Source organism: Myotis nattereri, assembly GCF_964212035.1.
Source record: "Myotis nattereri genome assembly, chromosome: 12".
NCBI classification, from domain to species: Eukaryota; Metazoa; Chordata; class Mammalia; order Chiroptera; family Vespertilionidae; genus Myotis; species Myotis nattereri.
The window spans coordinates 43,530,753-43,550,572 of record NC_138087.1 but is presented as its reverse complement, the minus strand read 5'-3'; the positions used below and the strand labels follow the sequence as shown (position 1 = coordinate 43,550,572).

General features: G+C 42.0%; 1 protein-coding gene across 1 annotated transcript; it reads left to right on the top strand.

Moving 5' to 3' along the window:
- Positions 1-7,162: 7,162 nt before the first annotated feature.
- LOC308527656 (uncharacterized protein C9orf40) lies at positions 7,163-14,880 on the top strand. The gene is made up of 2 exons (XM_081103056.1): positions 7,163-7,644; positions 13,325-14,880. Exons 1-2 carry the CDS (start codon positions 7,213-7,215, stop codon positions 13,481-13,483), a joined length of 591 nt encoding a protein of 196 aa, XP_080959182.1. The 5' UTR covers positions 7,163-7,212; the 3' UTR covers positions 13,484-14,880.
- Positions 14,881-19,820: the final 4,940 nt, after the last annotated feature.

The window sequence follows — 19,820 nt, the reverse complement described above, 5'->3', positions numbered from 1 at the left end:
ATGTGCATTTTAAAAATTTCACAGATGGTTCCAGAAGGCTCTCTTAAAAGGTTACACTTTAAATTGAGAAGAGCACTCTGCCAGTGTGAGCATTAACCCATGAACCAGGAGGTCACTGTTTGATCCCCAGTCAGGGCACATACCTGGGTTTTGGGCTCAATCCCCAGTAGGGGGCGCACAGGAAGTAGCCGATCAATGGTTCTCGTCATTGATGTTTCTATCTCTATCCCTCTCCCTTCCTCTCTCTGAAATCAATAAAATAAACAAAATGAGAAGAGTATCTGTTTATATCTTCACCAACATAAACTATTATTAAACATTTTAATTATAGGCAATCTGTATGTTGAAAATTGTACTAAATTCTTATTAAAAATTCAATGTCTGTCCTTTTGGGGGAGGGAGGTGAAGAGCGGGGCACTTTACCATCACAGACGGCCTGGGGAAGGATGGAATAAAATGGAGGAAGATAGACCTGATCAATATCCCAGCCTCACTATTTACTGTGTAGTCTTCACTTCTTTATTTGCTCCACAAATATTTGTTGATATTCTGTATTGTGTCAGGCACCAGAGTTGGTGTTGGCACATTAAAAAGGACAGATACAGGGTGCTCTGAGCATATATAATAGTGAGTAAAAGTCTGCCCTGTGTGGCTCAGTGGTTGAGTGTCAACCTATGAACCAGTAGGTCTCGCACAGTTCAATTCCCAGTCAGGGCACATGCCCAGGTTTTTGGCTCAATCCCCAGTAAGAGAACGTGGGAAAAAGCAGGACCCAATGATACTACACATGCTATCTCCAAGAGATTAAATGTAAGCCTAGGTTGAAAGTAAATAGGTGGAAAAAGATATACTATGGAAATGTTAAGCATAAGAGAGCTGGAATGGCTATTTAAATATCAAATTAGGACGACTTCAAAATGAATAGCACTGCCCGGCTAGCATGGTTCAGTGGTTGAGCTTTGACCTATGAAACAGGAGGTCAGGGTTTGATTCCGGTCAAGGGCACATGCCGGGTTGTGTGCTCAATCCCCAGTAGGGGGCATGCAGGAGGCAGCCAATCAATGATTCCCTCTCATCACTGATGTTTCTTTTTTTTTCTTCTTTTTTTTCATCACTGATGTTTCTATCTCTCTCTCCCTCTCCCTTCCTCTCTGAAATAATATTTTTTAAAAAAATGAATAGCATTACCATAGAAATATTTCATAAGGAAAAAGAATGAACAGATTAGAGATGTAATAATCATAATATGTGTATGCCTCATAACTAAGCTTTGAAATATACAAATAAAAATTGATGGAACGAAAGGGAGAAACAAAAATCCATTATAAACTAGATTTTAACACCCCTTTCTTTGCAATTAATCAAACAGACAAAAAAAGACATATAAGATCTGAAAAACACCACCTTAATCTGAGACATTTATGGAGCACTATGCCCAACACCTGAGAAAACTATATTCTTTTCAAGTGCACATGGTACATGCACCATGATAATTCATATGCTGAGTCATAAAACAAGTCTCAATAAATTTGGAAGGATTAAAATTACTCAGTAGCCCTAGCTGCTGGGGCTCTGCTGGAGAGTCATCTTGTACACAAAAGGTGACAGATTTGATCCCTGGTTGGGAAGCATGCTGGAGGCAAACGGTCAATTTTTCTCATATCAATGACTCTCACATCGATGTTTCTCATCCCTTCTTTCCCTTCCTCTCTCTAAAAATCAATGAAAAATAAAGTGAATAAAATGAAGATGAAATTAAACTAGAAGCCAATAACAGTAAGATATCTAGGCCCTAACCGGTTTGGCTCAGTGGATGGAGCGTCGGCCTGCGGACTGAAGGGTCCCGGGTTCGATTCCGGTCAAGGGCATGTCCTTGGTTGTGGGCACATCCCCAGTGCGGGGATGTGCAGGAGGCAGCTCATTGATGTTTCTCTCTCATCGATGTTTCTAGCTCTCTATCCCTCTCCCTTCCTCTCTGTAAAAAAAAAAAAAAAAAAAAATCAATAAAGTATATTTTTAAAAAATACTTAGGAAAACTTCAGATATTTGAAAAATTAACACTTAAATGACTCATAGGCAAAAAAATGACCAGGGACATCAGAAAGTATTTAAAACTGAAAGATAATGAAATACATGTATCAAAATTTGCAGGATGCAGCTAATGCAGTGCTACAGGGAAATTTATAGGTATTTTTGTTGTTAATCCTCACCCAAGGATATTTTTCAATTGATTTTTTCCCCCATTGATTTTTAGGGAGAATGGAAGAGAGGAAGACAGACAGAAACATCAATGTGAGAGAAACACATTGATTGGTTGCCTCCTGCAGGAGCCCTGACCAGGACCCAGGCCGGGAGGAGCCTGCAACCAAGGTACAAGCCCTTGACCAGAATTGAACCTGGGACCCTTTGGTCTGTAGGCTGATGCTCTACCCACTGAACCAAACAGGCTAGGGCAGGAAATTTATAGCTTTAAATATTTATATTTGAAAAGGAGAAAGGCTAGGGAGGTGGAAGAGAGTAGAAGGGGGATAAATGGTAATGGATGGAAGCTTGACCTAGTGTGGTGAACACACAATACAGTGTACAGAATTGTGCAACTGAAACCCCAATAAATTGAATAATTTTTTTTTAAAAAGTTGAAACCAAAAAAGACTAAAATCAATGACCTTAGGTTCTACCAGAAAAAATCTAGAGAAAGAAGAGCAAAGTAACACAAATTAAGTAGAAATCAATGAAGCAAAAAACAGAAACTCAGAAAACATTATGCCAACAAATTTGAATGACAACTTGAATGAAATGCACACACTCCTTGAAGAAGCGGATTTGGTATTATTTACAATTTGGGGTGAACTAATTTCAAGTTGTACTAACAGGGCTTTCTTTAAAAATATATTTTTTTATTGTTTTCAGAGAGGGAGGGAGAGGGAGAAAGAGAAAGAAATGTCAACGATGAGAATCACTGCCTCCTGCTGGGGATTGAGCCCGCATCCCAGCATGTGCCCTGACCAGGAATCAAACCATGACCTATGATTCATAGATCGAGGTCAACCACTGAGCTATGCCGGCCAGGCAACAGGGCTTTTTAAAGAGAGCCTGGAAACAATAACTCAGAAAATGTAAAAAAAAAAAAAAAAAAAAAAAAAGGGAGGGGGCACTGTTTGCAAAAACTATTAAGTGCCAAGGAATAAACTTAACAAAAGATATATAAACTCCTTGACACTAATGTAATATTGAATGCCAATTGTGTAATTGAAAAATAAAATTTGAAAACCACTATAAAAATAAATTTAAAAGATATATAAACTCTTTGTTAAAAATTATTAAACTTTATTGAGAGACATTTTAAAAGATCTAAATATCTACAAAACTATCTACAATTGCAACAACAACAGGAAGTACCTAGGAAAAAATATAACTACGGAGGTAAAAGACGTGGACTCAGAAAATTATAGGATAAGGAAGAAACCGAGGAAGATACAAATAAATGGAAGCACATACTGTGATCAGGAATAGGAAGAATTTTAACATCATTGAAATGTCCATACCACCCAAAGCAATCTAGATTCAACGCAATTCCTATTAAAATACCAATGGTATAACTCAAAGTTCTAGAACAAATATTCCAAAAATGTATATGGAACCACAAAAAACCCTGAGTAGCCTCAGCAATTTTGAGAAAAAACAAAGAAGTATCATGCTACCTGATGTCAAACTATAATACAAGGCCACAGTAATCAATACAGCATAGTACTGTGTAGGTGTTCCTAAACAACATTTTTAGTTTTGCAAATTTACAACAGAAAGTAAAAAGTAAAGCAGGTTACATTGCCAGGGAAGGAGGGAGGCATTACAATAGGGCAAGAGGAAACTTTTGGGGTGATGGATATATGCATTATCTTAGTTGTGGTTATGGTTTCACAGATATATATTCAGCAAGTTAAACACCTTTATTCTTTTTTAAATATATTTTTATTGATTTCAGAGAGGGAAAGATAGAAACATCAATGAGAGAGAATCATTGATCGGCTGCCTCCTGCGCATCCCCCACTGGGAACTGAGCCTACAACCCAATCATGTGCCCTTACCGGGAATCGAATTGTGACCTCCTGGTTCATAGGTTGAAGCTCAACCACTGAGCACACTGGCCAGGCAAGTCAAACACTTTAAATATCTGTAGTACATTTTATGTCAATTAGGCCTCAATAAAGCTGTTTAAAAACCCCGTTCATTGGGTTGTCTTTTCACTTTGTTGATGTTTCCTTTGCTGTCCAAAAGCTTTCTAGTTCGATTTAGTTCTATTTATTTTTTTCTGTTATTTCCCTTGCTTAAGGAGATATATCAGAAAAAATATTGCTACAAGAAATGTCTGAGATTTTACTGCCTATGCTTTTTTTTTAAATTTGTTTTATTGCTTAAAGCATTACTAAGAATATTACATGTCTCCTTTTTTCCCCCCGTTGACCTTCCCCCGGCCTCCCCCACCCGCCAGTGTCAGTGTCCATTGGTTATGCTGATATGCATGCATACAAGTCCTTCGGTTGATCTCTTACCCCCCGCCCCCAACCCTCCCGGGCCTTCCCACTGTAGTGTGACAGTCTGTTCAATGCTGCTCTGCCTCTGTATCTATTTTGTTCATCAGTTTATAATGGTCATTATTATCCATAAATGAGTGAGATCATGTGGTATTTTTGCCTATGTTTTCTTCTAGGATTTTTATGGTTTTGTGACTTCCATTTAAGTCTTTAATCCATTTTTAGTTTATTCTTTTGTATGTTGTAAGTAGATGGTCTAGTTTCATTTTTTTTTTTTTGCATGTATCTGTCCAATTTTCCCCAACATCATTTATTGAATAGACTGTCTTTACCCTATTGTATCTTCTTGCCTGCTTTGTCAAATATTAAATGACCATAAAGCTATGGTTTTATTTCTGGGCTGTTTGGGGGCGATGCATTATCTTAATTGTGGTTATGGCCTCACAGATATCTATTCAGCAAGTCAAACACTTTAAATATCTGCAGTATATTTTCTGTCAATTAGGCTTCAATAAAGCTGTTTAAAAACCCCAGTAAAACTAAAAAATGTTATTTAGGAACACATACACAGCTGGATAGATTAAAAAGAAAATCAAAGGAATGATTAATTCAAAATAGTAACTACCTGGAATTGGGGAAAGGGAGGGAAGTGCCAGTAGGCGGCAGTAGGGACCTTGCCAGGTTCTGGTACTCATTCTGTATCTGAAACTGAGCACTGGTATGCTACTACCATTCTGTTAACTACATGTGTCTTACACAACCTTTTATACAGGTGATACATTTCACAACCTAGAAAAAAAGAGTGTGGAGAGGACTAGAGAGGAAGGACCCTCTGTTTGTTAAACTGCACTTCCATCACTGTGCGGCAGGCCACCCTCAAAACCTTTCAGATAAAACAAAGCGCTTTTATGTCTCATCTGTGCTACTGGCCTGAAAAAGGCTAACTCTTTTGAGACAAGATGGATTATCAAGTTCAAACAAGAGAGGATGAAAAGATCAAACAGAAAAGCTGTTGTTTACCGCTCTAACTTGTTATATTTCTGTTCTTATTAATAAGTAAGTAGTTTCTGTGTCCTCTCATAGCAGCCTCAGGAGTAAGGGCATGGAGTAGCTAATAAAGAATACCTACCAGCCCTGACCGGTTTGGCTCAGTGGAGAGAGCCTCGGTCTGCAGACTCAAAGGGTCCCAGGTTCGATTCCGGTCAAGGGCATGTACCTTGGTTGCGGGCAAATCCCTAGTAGGAGGTGTGCAGGAGGCAGCTGATCCATGTCTCTCTCATAGATGTTTCGAACTCTCTATCCCGCTCCCTTCCTCTCTGTAAAAAAATCAATAAAATATATTTAAAAAAAAAAAAAAAAGAATACCTACCAGTTAGAGGATCTTCCTTTCACGTTTTATCTAGTCACAGCGGTTCTCAACCTGTGGGTCGCGACCCCTTTGGCGGTGGGATGACCCTTTCACAGGGGTCGCCTAAGACCATCCTGCATATCAGATATTAACATTACAGTTATGAAGTAGCAACGAAAATAATTTCATCGTTGGGTCACAACATGAGGAACTGTATTTAAAGGGCCAGAAGGTTGAGAACCACTGCTAGAAGATCATAGCTGTTTCTCCCTGTAAAGTCTTTATGTATAATTTTATTCCTCACACTTTTGTTCACTTGGTTACGGTCTTGATCAACTATTAAGATACGAGCAAGAGTAAATGCACTGCTGTTACCTTCCTCCCTGTGACATCACACCCGGTTCTGCTGTAAGTGGGCCTTGGAAACCCGCTTCAGACCACCGCACCGGGCGGGCAGGGAACTCGGTGGCTCCCCGCGTAATTTAAGAGCCAAACAATTCTGTTGCAGTTGTTTAAAAAAAATTATGCTCCCGGCTTGGCTCTTGAGTGGGTTACTTCGCATGAGCTGCACACGTTTGCAACTGCATCAATGAATTTTTAACGAAAAGACCTTCAAAGGAACACGGTGCCTACTTCACGTTCCACAGCAGCCCCTTCCAAACATAGAGCTCGCTGGGTTTTCTTTGGTGTTCGCGGGTCGGCTTCGGCCACGCCCCTCGGCCCCGCCCCTGACAGCAGCCGGTCTCCAATAAGCACTTAATGTAGTGCCAGAGCCTCAACACTAGTTCAGTGAAAGTGTGCATAATATTTTTCTAACCCCCTTGAAACATCGCCTAGCTACTGATTCAAGGAAGGGAATATTAACACAGAGATGTTGAAGGTTTCAAGTCTAAACCGCTTTACCGAGCCCGGGATTTGCACCCCTTCCTCAGCCCCAAGGAAAGAAGACCGCTACCTGGTCGAGCAAGGGGATTGGGCGCTTAATAAACCCGCCGCTCCTTTCCCGCCTTCCCATGCGGCGCGCACTTCCGGCCGCGGAGGCACTCGGGAGCGCGCCCCTCGAGCCTCCACCAACCAGCGGCTCGGCCCGCCCGCTGCGTGCGCGCGAGCGCACGTTAGTGCGCAGGTTCGAATCTCCGCCGCTCGGCGGTTGCCCCCCAACGTCCGGCCGCACCTCCGCGGCGGCGAGGCCTGCGCGCGCCAGCCTAAGGCAGCCCGGCCGCCCCGCCCCCGTCAGGGCCGCCTTCCCACCTTCCAGCCGCCCCCGCCCTCCGCAGCCATCGGCGTTCGGTCTCCCGCGCTGGGCGGCTTCCGCCCGAGCCTCCCGGGCCCATGGCCAAGCGGCGTGCGGCGGAGCCGCTGACGTTCCACGTGCCTTGGAAGCGGCTCCTGCTCTGCGAGTTTCCGGAGGAGCCGCCGCCTCGGCCGCTCTGGATCCCGCCGGCGGCGGCCTCGCCTCTCGGGCAGCCCCGCCGCGTCCCCGAGCTGCCCCGAAAGCGCAAAGTCGACGCGGGGGCTATGACTGAGCCTTCGGCTTCGCCCAGCAAGCGCCACGACGGTGGGGACACCAACGCTCCGGGCGGCGCGGATCAAGAGGGCCGCGGCTGGGAGACCAGCGAGCCCCCGCCGCGGCAGCAGCCGCCCCTGCGGCCCCACAGGCCGGGGGAGGAGCTCCAGGGCGCCCGGCCCCCGAGGGGCGGTGGCGACAGCGGGGCGGGGCGCGCAGAGCCCCCGCGGGGAGACTGGGGGGCCGCACCGGGCCAGGTAGGGGCCAGGGGAGGGCTGGACGCTCCCCGGGTGGGTGGGTTGCCATTTTCCCAGGCACTTCCCGCCCCGGGAAAGAACAGATCGTCCCCCTCTAGACTCGTGTCATCAAGACGACCCAAAAGGAGAAAAGCCGGGGTCCCTGCTGCAGGAACGGACGCCCTCCTCCAGACAACAGCGAAGGCCCCGGAGCTCCTCTTGGCGGGGTTTGGGGAGAGTCCGAGGGGCCGAAAGCGCGCGGCTGCGCCAGGGGAACCGGGCGGCCGGGCGAGGTGGCTGCTGCTGTGGCGCCCGTGCTGGGAGAGGGGAGCGGCTGCGGGACTCGGGATAGACTGGAGCAGCGGTTCTCAACCTGTGGGTCGCGGCCCCTTTGGCGGTCGAACGACCCTTTCACAGGGGTCGCCTAAGACCATCCTGCATATCAGATATTTACGTTAGGATTCGTAACAGTAGCAACGAAAATAATTTTATGGTTGGGTCACAACATGAGGAACTGTACTTAAAGGGCCAGAAGGTTGAGAACCACTGGACTGGAGTCTGGTGGGAGACGCTGAACCGCTCGCGACAGGTTCAGGCAAATGACGTTGGTGTAGGGCGCCTTCTTCGGTTTAACAATGATTTGTTTCTAAAGAGGTGACCAATCTGGAAGCCATCAAATTGGATGACCTTTAGGCACGGTACCGTTTTCTTGGTGGAGAGGAAGGGTGTCTATTTCTTGGGGCCGGGCGGGGGGGGGGGGTGTTTTAACTCACTGTGCTAAATGGAAAAGGATTGTTTTTGCGAATTAACTTGGGCCCTGCGGCATGGGAGGACCTTTGGAGCGGTCCCAGTCTGGGGAAATGAGCCTGCGGCCTCGTCTCCGCACATCACCTCTGATTTGCTTAGATTGGTGCTGTGCAGGGGGCGGCCGCTAGCCACGTGAGACAGCAGGATTCTTGAGGTGCGCTGTAAGTGTCAAATATGACGTTTCAGAGGTTTCAAAACCTTTTATACTGATGACACGTTCTACTGTCTTGGAGATAGTGGATTGACTACAGTGGATTAAAAATTATTTCACCTATTTCTTTTAGTCTTTTTAGGACAGCCACCAGGAAATTTAGTCATATTTGTGGCTGTCATTGTATATTTATTGGAGAGCTTTGGTCTAGCCTTAGGAATTCAGGTTGCTTTTCTGCAGTTCTCTGTTGACTTGGAGCTTTGAGGGCGGAAGTGCCAAATGCAGGGCTCAGACTTCACCAAACTCTTCAGCTTCTGCATCATAGCATCCACCTCACATCTCTCCATTGCCTTAAGTGTCTTACGCAGAATTTAGCAAATACGTTGTTCACCGCCCCCACCCCTCAAAAGTAATTGAGGTTCCTTTGGAATGATTTGTTCTTGGTGAACAACCCAGTAAGATAATGAGAATTTAATAGTTGGGAAAGATCTTTTCCTGTGATTGTGAAATTATCCTTTAGCCAAAACCGTGATAAGCATTTCTGGATGAAATTATAAATTGTAAATATTTGTACCCCTAGTTTTCTTGGAATTTAGGAAGCCTGATCCTTATTTAGACTTTTTTCTTCAGGTTGCTTTTAGGTTCAAAATCAGTTTGCTTAAAACTGAATGATAGAAGTTACATTTTGAAAACAGAATAAAGAATTAGAATTTCCAATTAAATCATGTCTATGACAATATTCAAAACCTAAAAAAAAAAAAATGGTAGTCATCCAGACCTATATGAAAACTCTCCCTTTCAGACCCCACCCATACATAGCCTTGTCTTTCCTACCAGAATATACTGACTACAGCCTTCCACAGATTGATGAGGGAAATATGGAAATGGCAGGTAGGCAAAGAAGGAGAATATTTTAGTAAACTGGCACAGTTTGTGCAGTCAGTGTCTCCTTGGTTCTTGTGCTTAGACTAAGGCTTAGGTCTGTGCCCTCACCACTGTTTAGCATCTGCACACCATGTCTTCCTCTGCAGCAATCACTCCATCTGGCACCTCTGCATCCTATAGACACTATAAGCTCGTGGCAGGAAACAAGAGGGTTCCGTCTTCACCAAGATTAGTCGCCTGTTCTCTTTTGGCAAAAGCCCAGGAGCCCTTACTAGTATGTTCCTTTTGTTCTGTTCCTTGAGCTGTTTTTTTTTTTTTTCTGCGAACTTAAGAGAGGAACCTGTTTTCTCCAGCTTCCCTCTTTCCTGCCTCCAAAGACGTAGGGTTTTTTTTCTAAGGGTTTTACAATTACCAAAGGAAAACAGGATGAAACAAAACATGGAGAAGTTAAAAAGAATTTTCAGTTTGTGCAGTAAATGTCTTCCTGGTTCTTTTTTGTGCTTAGAATAAGTCTTAGGTCTGTGCCCTTACCCTTGGATCTCATTTAGGAAAAAATTTCTCAAACATGTCCTTTCTATATTGGAGATGCAATCTAGGCAGGACCTTGGAATATTTTCTGAGTTGTTTTAGATTTGTTTTTACTAGAGAACTAAAATAAAACCAGGTATTCATTAAATATTCATGTTTTCTCATGTTAGTGTCACTTTATGCAGATTCATTGCTCTTTTAGTGCTGACCTTTACTGTTAGACATTTTTAACAGAAAATAAGCAAATATGTTTCCTGTTGATTGATAATTCAAAGGCTTCTTGGGATATAATACTGAGCAATAAATAGTGCTAAACCTTAATTCACAAGAAAGCCATATGTTTTACTGATTGGGAAACACTTAGGTCAAGATCAGAGTTAGTGAGTAGTGCAAACCCAAGTCTGTCTGGTGGCAGAGTTTGTGCTCTTAGATACTAGGTTACACTGATGATTTTTTTGGGGGGTGGGGGGGAGGTGCCCATGTTTATAAGTAGGTAGTGGGCAATGAAATAGATCAGTGGTTCTCAACCTTCTGGCCCTTTAAATACAGTTCCTCATGTTGTGACCCAACCATAAAATTATTTTCGTTGCTACTTCATAACTGTAATGTTGCTACTGTTATGAATCATAATGTAAATATCTGATATGCAGGATGGTCTTAGGCGACCCCTGTGAAAGGGTCATTCGACCGTCAAAGGGGTCGCGACCCACAGGTTGAGAACCACTGAAATAATGTCTTTAACCCTCTTTGCTTATTAAAATGAAATTTTTCTTGGCATCCTTTGAATTATTGCATTTTTTATCCCAATGTTAAGAAATTCCAAAGACTCTTAATTCTCTAAGCCTTAGTGTCTGAGGCACTGAATGAACTTCTTAATGAGATTTTCTTATAGGCCTGTATTTTCAGTAAAGTAACCAGCCACATGCAGCTAATGAGCACTGAAAAGTGGCTAGTCTGCGTAGTGCTAGAAGTGTAAACTACCTGCCAGGTTTTGAAAACCTGTGTGACAAAAAAAAAAAAAATGTAAACTATCTCATTAATCTTTAAAATGTTGACTGCATATTAAAATAATAGTTTGGGTATATCGGGTCAAATAAAATAGTAAGATTAATTTCACCTGACCAGTCTGGGCAGCCTGGGCCTCCCTGCCAGGGGCCTTAAAAAAAGAAGAGGCTCAGGGCACCTTGTGTGGTGAAGGGGTGGAAGGTGAGCCGATGCTTCAGGAGCAGCCTACGCCTGAAGTCACCAAGCCTGGTCTTATATGTACCCCCTCCCCCTACATCCCAGGGCTTCCAAACACAATTTGTGACTAAGAATCCTATTGGCATGCTGTCCTTGGAAATGCATTCTATTCTCGAAGCCTGGTCTGCTGCCCACACAACACAGAGGTGTCAGCCGCCCAATTTAGCCACACTCGTAGTGTTGCCAATCACCTTGGCACTAGTTGAACCATTTTAACTGAAACATTGCCTCTCCATTTCACTTATTTCCTAAATTTGTTGATTTCTACTAGATACATGCAAGTGTATGTTTTTAGACACACCAAAACGGAGCATGCTAAATGAGTGTTTTTCAGAAGGGAAAGAGGAAGAGGAGGAGGGTTGGAGTACCTCCTGTCTTTCAACTTGCCTGTGGTCTCCTCAGCCCAACTCTGTGACTTCCCGGTGGAGGGAGGGTCACAGGACCACTGGCTGTCACAAGCTCTTTTTCATGATGTCCTTAGAGAAGTCACTGTAGCAACTGAAGGGGGATCAGGAATTTAGGGCAAGACCACAGTAATACTTCCAGGGCGCAGAGGGGGAAGCAGGAGGGTGCAGTGATTGTGTTGCAGTGAAGTGTTTCTTTTGATTTAATTAAATACAGTGTATGATTTAGTGCAGTGGTCGGCAAACTGCGGCTCAGCAAACCGCGGCTCACGAGCCACATGCGGCTCTTTGGCTCCTTGAGTGTGGCTCTTCCACAAAATACTGACTTCTGCGCATGGGCCATGAAGGTTGAGTCGCACTCTACATGCGCGCCCGCACGTGGTATTTTGTGGAAGAGCCACACTCAAGGGGCCAAAGAGCCACATGTGGCTCGCAAGCAGCGGTTTGCCGACCATGGATTTAGTGCATACATTTTCAGTAACTATTTCTAAAGCATATTTTGATTTACCATCAAGTACAATGAAACATTTAATCTTATTTTTAAAAAGATTAATTTCACTAGTTTCTTTTTACTTTTTTTACTGTGGTTATTAGAAAAATTTTAAATTACATATGTGGCTTCTATTATATTTCTGTTGGATAATGCTGCCCTAGCAAGTATGAACATAACAACATAGTACTTAAAAAAAGAACATAACCCCCTGGCAATGGGCAAGGAGACACCTGTTGGTGGTGTTGCTCTTATATCAGTCAGGGGCAAAGCAGATGTACAGTCCTTAGTTCATCCTAGCTTGATGCCTGTGTTGGTGGCCAGAGCTGTTTCATGCCTGAGGCACATAAAAAAAAAAAAGAGCATAGTAAAATAAAAATATATATATATATATATATATATATATATATATATATACCCTTCTGATATGGATAATGGTCACCTTGGGAGCCTGTATATTATTCCAATGCTGCTTCCTTTGCACAAAATATTTTTGGAATGCTTTTGAACTTCAGTGCCAATTTTGTACTTTATTGGAACATCAGCTTTACTTCATAGTTACTTGAAATAATTTTATAATCATTCAGAGTAAGCTGTTAAATGTTTAAGGAGCCAGTGCTCACTTGGATTTAACAGTTTTGCTATATTGATTTAAAAGGCATGCCTTGTACCAAATGGTATCTTGATAAAAATGATTAGTTTAGATTTTTCTTGCTATTTAGCATATTTATATCCTAATACTTTTTAGAAGGTTGTCAAAATATTTTAGCCTATGTGAAGTCAATCCCTTAAAATACCAAACCTCGGGGAAAAAGACTAAAAATAAATTTTAAGGTATATGTGTATTTTTTTCAATAAAAATTTTTCCTCACTGAAGGTAAACATTTTAAGACTGTTTGCAGACATTTTCTTTCGTTGAGAATGGAAGAAAATTGTCAGAAGGGTACTCTTGAAAGAAATTCAAAGTTAAACCAATAAATACTTTCACAAATCTATGATTATGAAAATGCATAGATTTGACTGAGTCCGTAAAATACTTTGACTAGACAGAATTAAAAATGTTGAAGATACAAAGACTGCAAAATCTTATGCGAGTTTCCTTTTAAAACAAACAAAAAAAACCTGTTTTCCTGAAAAAGAAATTTAACTTTTTCTAAATCATTGATATACTTTCTTTTTTTCCTCCCCCTAAAGCTCAATGAAGAATTTTGGCAGTATAACACCTTCCAGTACTGGAGGAATCCATTACCACCTATTGATTTGGCAGACATTGAAGCTATAAATGAAGGTAACCTTACAGAAGCAAGTCTTCAGAGCAAGGATGAAGTGGTTGAGATTGACATGGAGTCCTGACAGAGGAACTGAAGCAATGGGTTTTTCTGAATTTGAGAAAACATCTCTAAGTGACTTATATATTCTTAGAGATAAAAGTTATTTTCCATACTTTATGTGATTTCATTCCCAAACCTGAAAAATGAGGAAAGTTGTTTTAAAGATAAATGCCTACAGTCACTACTGAAACTCCCAATAGGATTTGTCAGTGATATAGTACAGTTATAGAGGAAGTATTTTATGTGTACATTCTTAAAGACAAAGTTATGTTTAGATTCTAATTTTGAAGATATCAAACTTATAAATTGCAAGCTTTAGAAACAGGTAGGAAAGACTCAAATAGTCCTCTCTGCAACAAAATGTTAATTTGTGGTACATGAAATGAATGTTGTTTTATAATTACAATAAAATGCTCTTTAATATACTTTATTGGCTCTTCCTAGTTGAACAGATAGATGACTTAAACATCTATGCAAACTTAAAATGGGAGGCATTTTTCGGGAAGCTGGTATTGTTTTAAAAAAGCTTTCCAAAATATATAAAAGAGCTTTCTAAATGTGAAGTAGTGAGAATTTCAATGTGGGTAGCATGTTTGCATAACATCTAATATTTGATGTTTGTTAAACTCTACTTTGGGCTATCAAAAATGAATAAAAAACTATGAGAAATGAGTAGATGCTTCCCTCCACTCTTTCCCAAGATAAGAGGAAAGTTTATTTCTTTTTTTAATATTTCTTGATTTTGAATTGCCTTCAGGGCGTTGTTTTTATTACTTCTTACTATACACTTGTAGTTCTCAACACTGGCAATACTTCACAAATCTTTGCCTGAGAGATTCTCCTTTACTTGTTCTGATGTGGACCTTAGATATAGCTATTTTTTTAAAGCACCCATCCTCCTGTTTACAGGAGATAACTAATTTGAGCTGAAGCAATGCCTCTTTATTAGCTTTGTTTTTATTTTGCCCTGTTGATGACTTTATTACAACTAAATTATTCTGTAGCTACCATTTCATTGTATTTGAGTTATATGAGCATCAGTGATGAAGTTAATTTTGTATTGTAGTCTAGAATGTTGGCTTTGTAATTGAGTAAGTTGTCCTTGTGTATTTTTTTGTGGTTAATGATATTCAAAATCCAGGAAGGATGGATAAAATGCCAATGAGAGGGGAAAAAAACAATGTTTCATGTGTACTGTGGAATTTAAATATGGGTTGACATTAATAAGAATATTATAGAACAGAAAACAAACTGTATAGTATTGTGGTTGAAAGTTAAGGCTTTGGGGTCAGACCTGGTTCAAAGTCTTATACTGCCACTTTCTACCCATGTAACATTAAGCAGGTTCTTTCTCATCTCCAAGCCCCAGATTCCTTCGTTGTAAATAAGAAACAATAAATAGTATCTACCTCAGAGAGACTGTGTTTATTGTCGAATGATATACTGAGTACTTTACCTGCATCATCTTGTTTCTTATAATGCCCTTATTGTAGGTACAAAAATATAATTAGAATAATGTGCTTCCTATAGTTCCTCTCCCCCCCAACCCCCATCACATATTTTTTTTTAAAATATATTTTTATTGATTTAAAGGAGGAAGGGAGAGGGAGAGAGAAACATCCTATAAAATAAAAGCCTTAATATGCTAAGTGTCCAGTCATCCGGTCGGCCATTCAACTAATCAAAGCGTAATATGCTAATGATATGATAAGGCTGCTCAACTGCTCACTATGACATGCACTGACCACCCACCAGGGAGTAGACGCTCCAACCGGTAGGTTAGCTTGCTGCTGGGGTCTGGCCAGTCGGGACTGAGCGGGATGGGCCATACACGCCCTGGAGCCCTCCCTGTCTGGCCAACCTCCCATGTCCCTCCCTGGCCCCAATCATGCACTGGTGGGGTCCCTCGGCCTGGCCGGTACCCTCTCGCAAGCTGGGCTGAGGAACACCCCTCCCCCGCCCCGCCCCCAGTGCATGAATTTCGTGCACCGGGCCTTTAGAGAATGATGAGAGAATTATTGATCAGCTACCTCCTGCATGCTCCCTACTGGGGATTCAGCCTACAACCCAGGCATGTCCCCATGACCAGAATCTAACCCTGGACCCTTCAGTCTGCAGGCCAGCGCTCTACCTATTGAGCAAAAACAGCTAGGGCTCCTGTAGTTCCACTTCATTCCACTTTCAGTTGCTACTAGATATTTTAGGAAAAGAATTGGAATTGAAGAAAGGGCAAAGATAGCAAGTATGTGGGGGAAGCAATTAAAGTACGGGAATAAAAATAAAATGGTATCCCGGCTGGTGTTGCTCAATGGTTGAGTGTTGACCCAGGAACCAAGAGGTCACTGGTTTGATTCCTAGTCAAGGCACATGCCTGGGTTGCAGGCTCTGTCTCCAGGGACAAGTGTGTAGGAGGCAGCCAGTTGTTTACCTCTCATCTATGTTTCTGTCTCTGTCACTCTTCCTCTCTAGAAATAAATAAAAGCATATTTTTTTAAAAAAATACTAAAATGGTAAACTTTCTAACCTCCTCCTGTTTGACCTGGCAGTAGGAAAGTGTCCATTTTTGTTTACTGCTCTTCCTAGTGCCCAGAACAGTGCCTCACATCCCCTGAGGGCTCCCGGACTGTGAGAGGGTGCAGGCTGGGCTGAGGGACCCCCCAAGTGCACGAATTTTCATGCACCGAGCCCCTAGTAGACTATAATCAGATTTTTCCATTTCAGTAGCATCCTTTTTCTGGCCCAGAACTCAATCCATGGTCACCTGTTATATTTAGTTTTAGTATCTCCTTAGTCTCCTTTAACCAAACAGTCCCTTGAAATTTCTTTGCCTTTCATGACCTTGGTACTTTTTGAGAAGTTATTTTTTAGGATGGCCCTCAGTTTCTATTTGCCTGATATTTCTCATAATTATGCATTTTTGGTAAGAACTTTTCATAGAAGTGATGTATCCTAAATACATTATGCCAGGAGGCAGAGGCCCTGGTGTGAACTTGTCTCATTATTGAGGACTAGAGGCCCAGAGGATGACATTAGGGCAGGGGGGTTCCTCAGCCCGGCCTGCGCCCTCTCACAGTCCGGAAACCCTCAGGGGATGTCCAACTGATGGCTTAGGCCCACTTCTGGCTGAGCGGCGCTCCCCCTGTGGCACTCCTCCTGCATTGAGCATCTGCCCCCTGGTGGCCAGTGTGTGTCATAGCAACCAGTCCTTCAGCCTTTTGGTCGATTTGCATATTAGCCTTTTATTATATAGGATTGTAACTGACTACTTGGTTAAGGTGCTGTCTGCAGGTTTGTTTTTTTTATTGTATAGTCACTATTTTCTCCTTTGTAAATAATTATCTTCTGGAAAGATGCTTTGAGGCTATGTAAATACCCATTTCTCATCATATCCTGCCTACAAATTTTAGGATCTGATGATTCTTGCCTGAAATACTTAACTGTTCTGGTATATGTCAAATGGTAATCTACACTAATAAAAGAGAAACATGCAAATTGGTGTCACTCTGCTACACCCACCAGCCAAACAGAGCAACTATTCAAATTAACCCAACGAAGATGGCAGTTAATTTGCATACGCAGGCACGGAGCAAAGACTGAAGGCTCCAGCCAGAGTGAAGACTGAAGAGGCTTGGAGAAGCCAAGCCTCGCTGCGGCTGGGCCAAAGGCCTGGGTCCTGGATGCTGGAGGAAAACCTGTGCCAGCAGCCAGGGGAAGGAAGGCCTATTGCGCAAATCTTCATGCAACGGGCTTCTAGTTTTAAATAAACCAGTTAACTTTAAGATAGGGCGATAATTCAGGTGGGCCTGACCTAATCATATGAGCCTATTTAAATATTGGTGGAGAGGTCAGAGCCAGGAAGTCAGAGAGGTGTTAGTGTGGAAGGGATTCAATATGAGAGTAAATCTTTGGGCTTTGAGGATGGAGGGAGCCATGTGACAAGGACCTCAGAACAGCCTCCAGAGGGTGAGTCTCCATGGCCAGCCAGCAAAGAACGGGGACCTCAGTTCTACAACCTCAAGATCTGACCTCAGAAACCTGAATGAACATAGAAGTGAATCCTTCCCCAGAGCCTCTAAAAGGAGTACAACCTGGCTGGCACCTTGATTTCAGTTTTAAACAGAGAACCTTGCATGTCAGGTTGGACTTCTGACCTTCAAAACTGAGTTAACAAGAGGATGTGGTTTTTCAAGCTGCTAAGTTTGTGGCAATTTATTACACAGCTGTTGAAAACAAATATAGACCTCATCTTTTTTGTTTTTTTTAGTACTTCCTTACCTTCGCACACAAGATGTTCTGACACAGGTATTTTTTTATAATTTTTCCACCCTAGTCCTGGGAATCATTTCTCCAAAAGCTCTTATTTCTTTATTGAAGAATGGTATTTAGAAATGAAGATTGGGTGGAAGATCTGCTCATTAGTATTGGGTATTATTGCTTCTAGGTCCCCACAGCTGACAGAAAATAAAATATATGTTTATATACAACTATGTGTATTTCTATATCTGTCTACTTGTGTCTGCATCTATTTTTGACACACAAGTCCAAAACTGATACTTTCAATTCCAGTCCAATACCACAGGGTTCATTCTACCTTTCCCTCTTTCCTTATTTATAACTCCTTTATCCAACAGTGAGAAAACTAGACTTTATATCCGTAATATGTTTGTTTATTAGCTCAATCCTCAAATATTCATAACATAGTTTGGAAACTGCTTATCCAGCGGTTCTCAACCAGTGGGTCGCGACCCCTTTGGGGTCGAACGACCCTTTCACGGGGATCGCCTAAGACCATCGGAAAACACATATATAATTACATATTGTTTCTGTGATTAATCACTATGCTTTAATTATGTTCAATTTGTAACAATGAAAATACATCCTGCATATCAGATATTTACATTACGATTCATAACAGTAGCAAAATTACAGTTATGAAGTAGCAACGAAAATAATTTTATGGTTGGGGGTCAGCACAACATGAGGAACTGTATTAAAGGGTCCTGGCATTATAAGGTTGAGAATCACTGTGCTAGCCCACACTAAAAAACAGTCTTGGTGCCTGGCCAGTGTGGCTCAGTGGTTGAGCATCAACCTATGAACCAACAGCTCACAGTTCAATTCCCGGTCAGGGTACATGCCTAGGTTGCAGGTTCGACCCCCATTGAGGAGCATGCAGGAGGCAGCCAATCAATGATTCTCATCGATGTTTCTTTTTTTTTATTTAGTGATAGGTTTATAGACATTTTCCCCATGTACTTTTAAAAAAAATATTCAGATTATTACAGTTGTTCCTCTTCCCCCCCCCCGCCCCCATAGCTCCCATCCACCCAGTTCCCACCCCACCCTCTGCCCTTAACCCCCCTCCCCACTGCCCTCATCCATAGATGTAAGATTTTTGTCCAATCTCTTCCCTCGCCCCCCATACCCCTTTCTCCCCGAGAATTGCCAGTCCACTCCCTTTCTATGCCCCTGATTCTATTATATTCACCAGTTTTTTCTGTTCATCAGATTTTTTATTCACTTGATTTTTAGATTCAGTTGTTGATAGATATGTATTTATTGTCACTTTGTTGTTTATAATTTTTATTTTTACCTTTTTCTCCTTCCTCAAAGAATACCCTTCAGCATTTCATATAATACTGGTTTGGTGGTGATGAACTCCTTTAGCTTTTTCTTACCTGTGAAGCTCTTTATCTGACCTTCAGTTCTAAATGATAGCTTTGATGGGTAATCTTGGTTGTAGGTTCTTGCTATTCATCACTTTGTATATTTCTTGCGACTCCCTTCTGGCCTGCAAAGTTTCTGTTGAGAAATCAGCTGACAGTCCTATGGGTACTCCCTTGTAGGTAACTGACTGACTTTCTCTTGCTGCTTTTAAGATTCTCTCTTTGTCTTTTGCCCTTGGCATTTAATTATGATGTGTCTTGGTGTGATCCTCTTTGGATTCCTCTTGTTTGAGGTTCGCTGCACTTCCTGGACTTGTAAGTCTATTTCTTTCACCAGGTAGGGGAAGTGTTCTGTCATTATTTCTTCAAATAGGTTTTCAATATCTTACTCTCTTCTTCTGGCACCCCCATAATACAGATGTTGGTACGCTTGCAGTTGTCCCAGAGGCTCCTTACACTATCTTCATGTTTTTGGATTCTTTTTCTTTTTGCTTTTCCGGTTGGGTGTTTTTTGCTTCTTCGTATTTCAAATCTTTGACTTGATTCTTGGGATCCTCTAGTCTACTGTTGGATCTCTGTATATTATTCTCTTTTTTAAAAAATATATTTTATTGATTTTTTCTTTTTACAGAGAGGAAGGGAGAGGAATAGAGAGTTAGAAACATCGATGAGAGAGAAACATTGATCAGCTGC

Coding starts and splice junctions, on each gene's coding strand:
- LOC308527656 (XM_081103056.1), top strand. CDS start 7,213: ATGGCCAAGCGGCGTGCGGCGGAGCCGCTGACGTTCCACGTGCCTTGG. Junction 7,645..13,324: donor GGGGGGCCGCACCGGGCCAG/GTAGGGGCCAGG, acceptor CTCCCCCTAAAG/CTCAATGAAGAATTTTGGCA.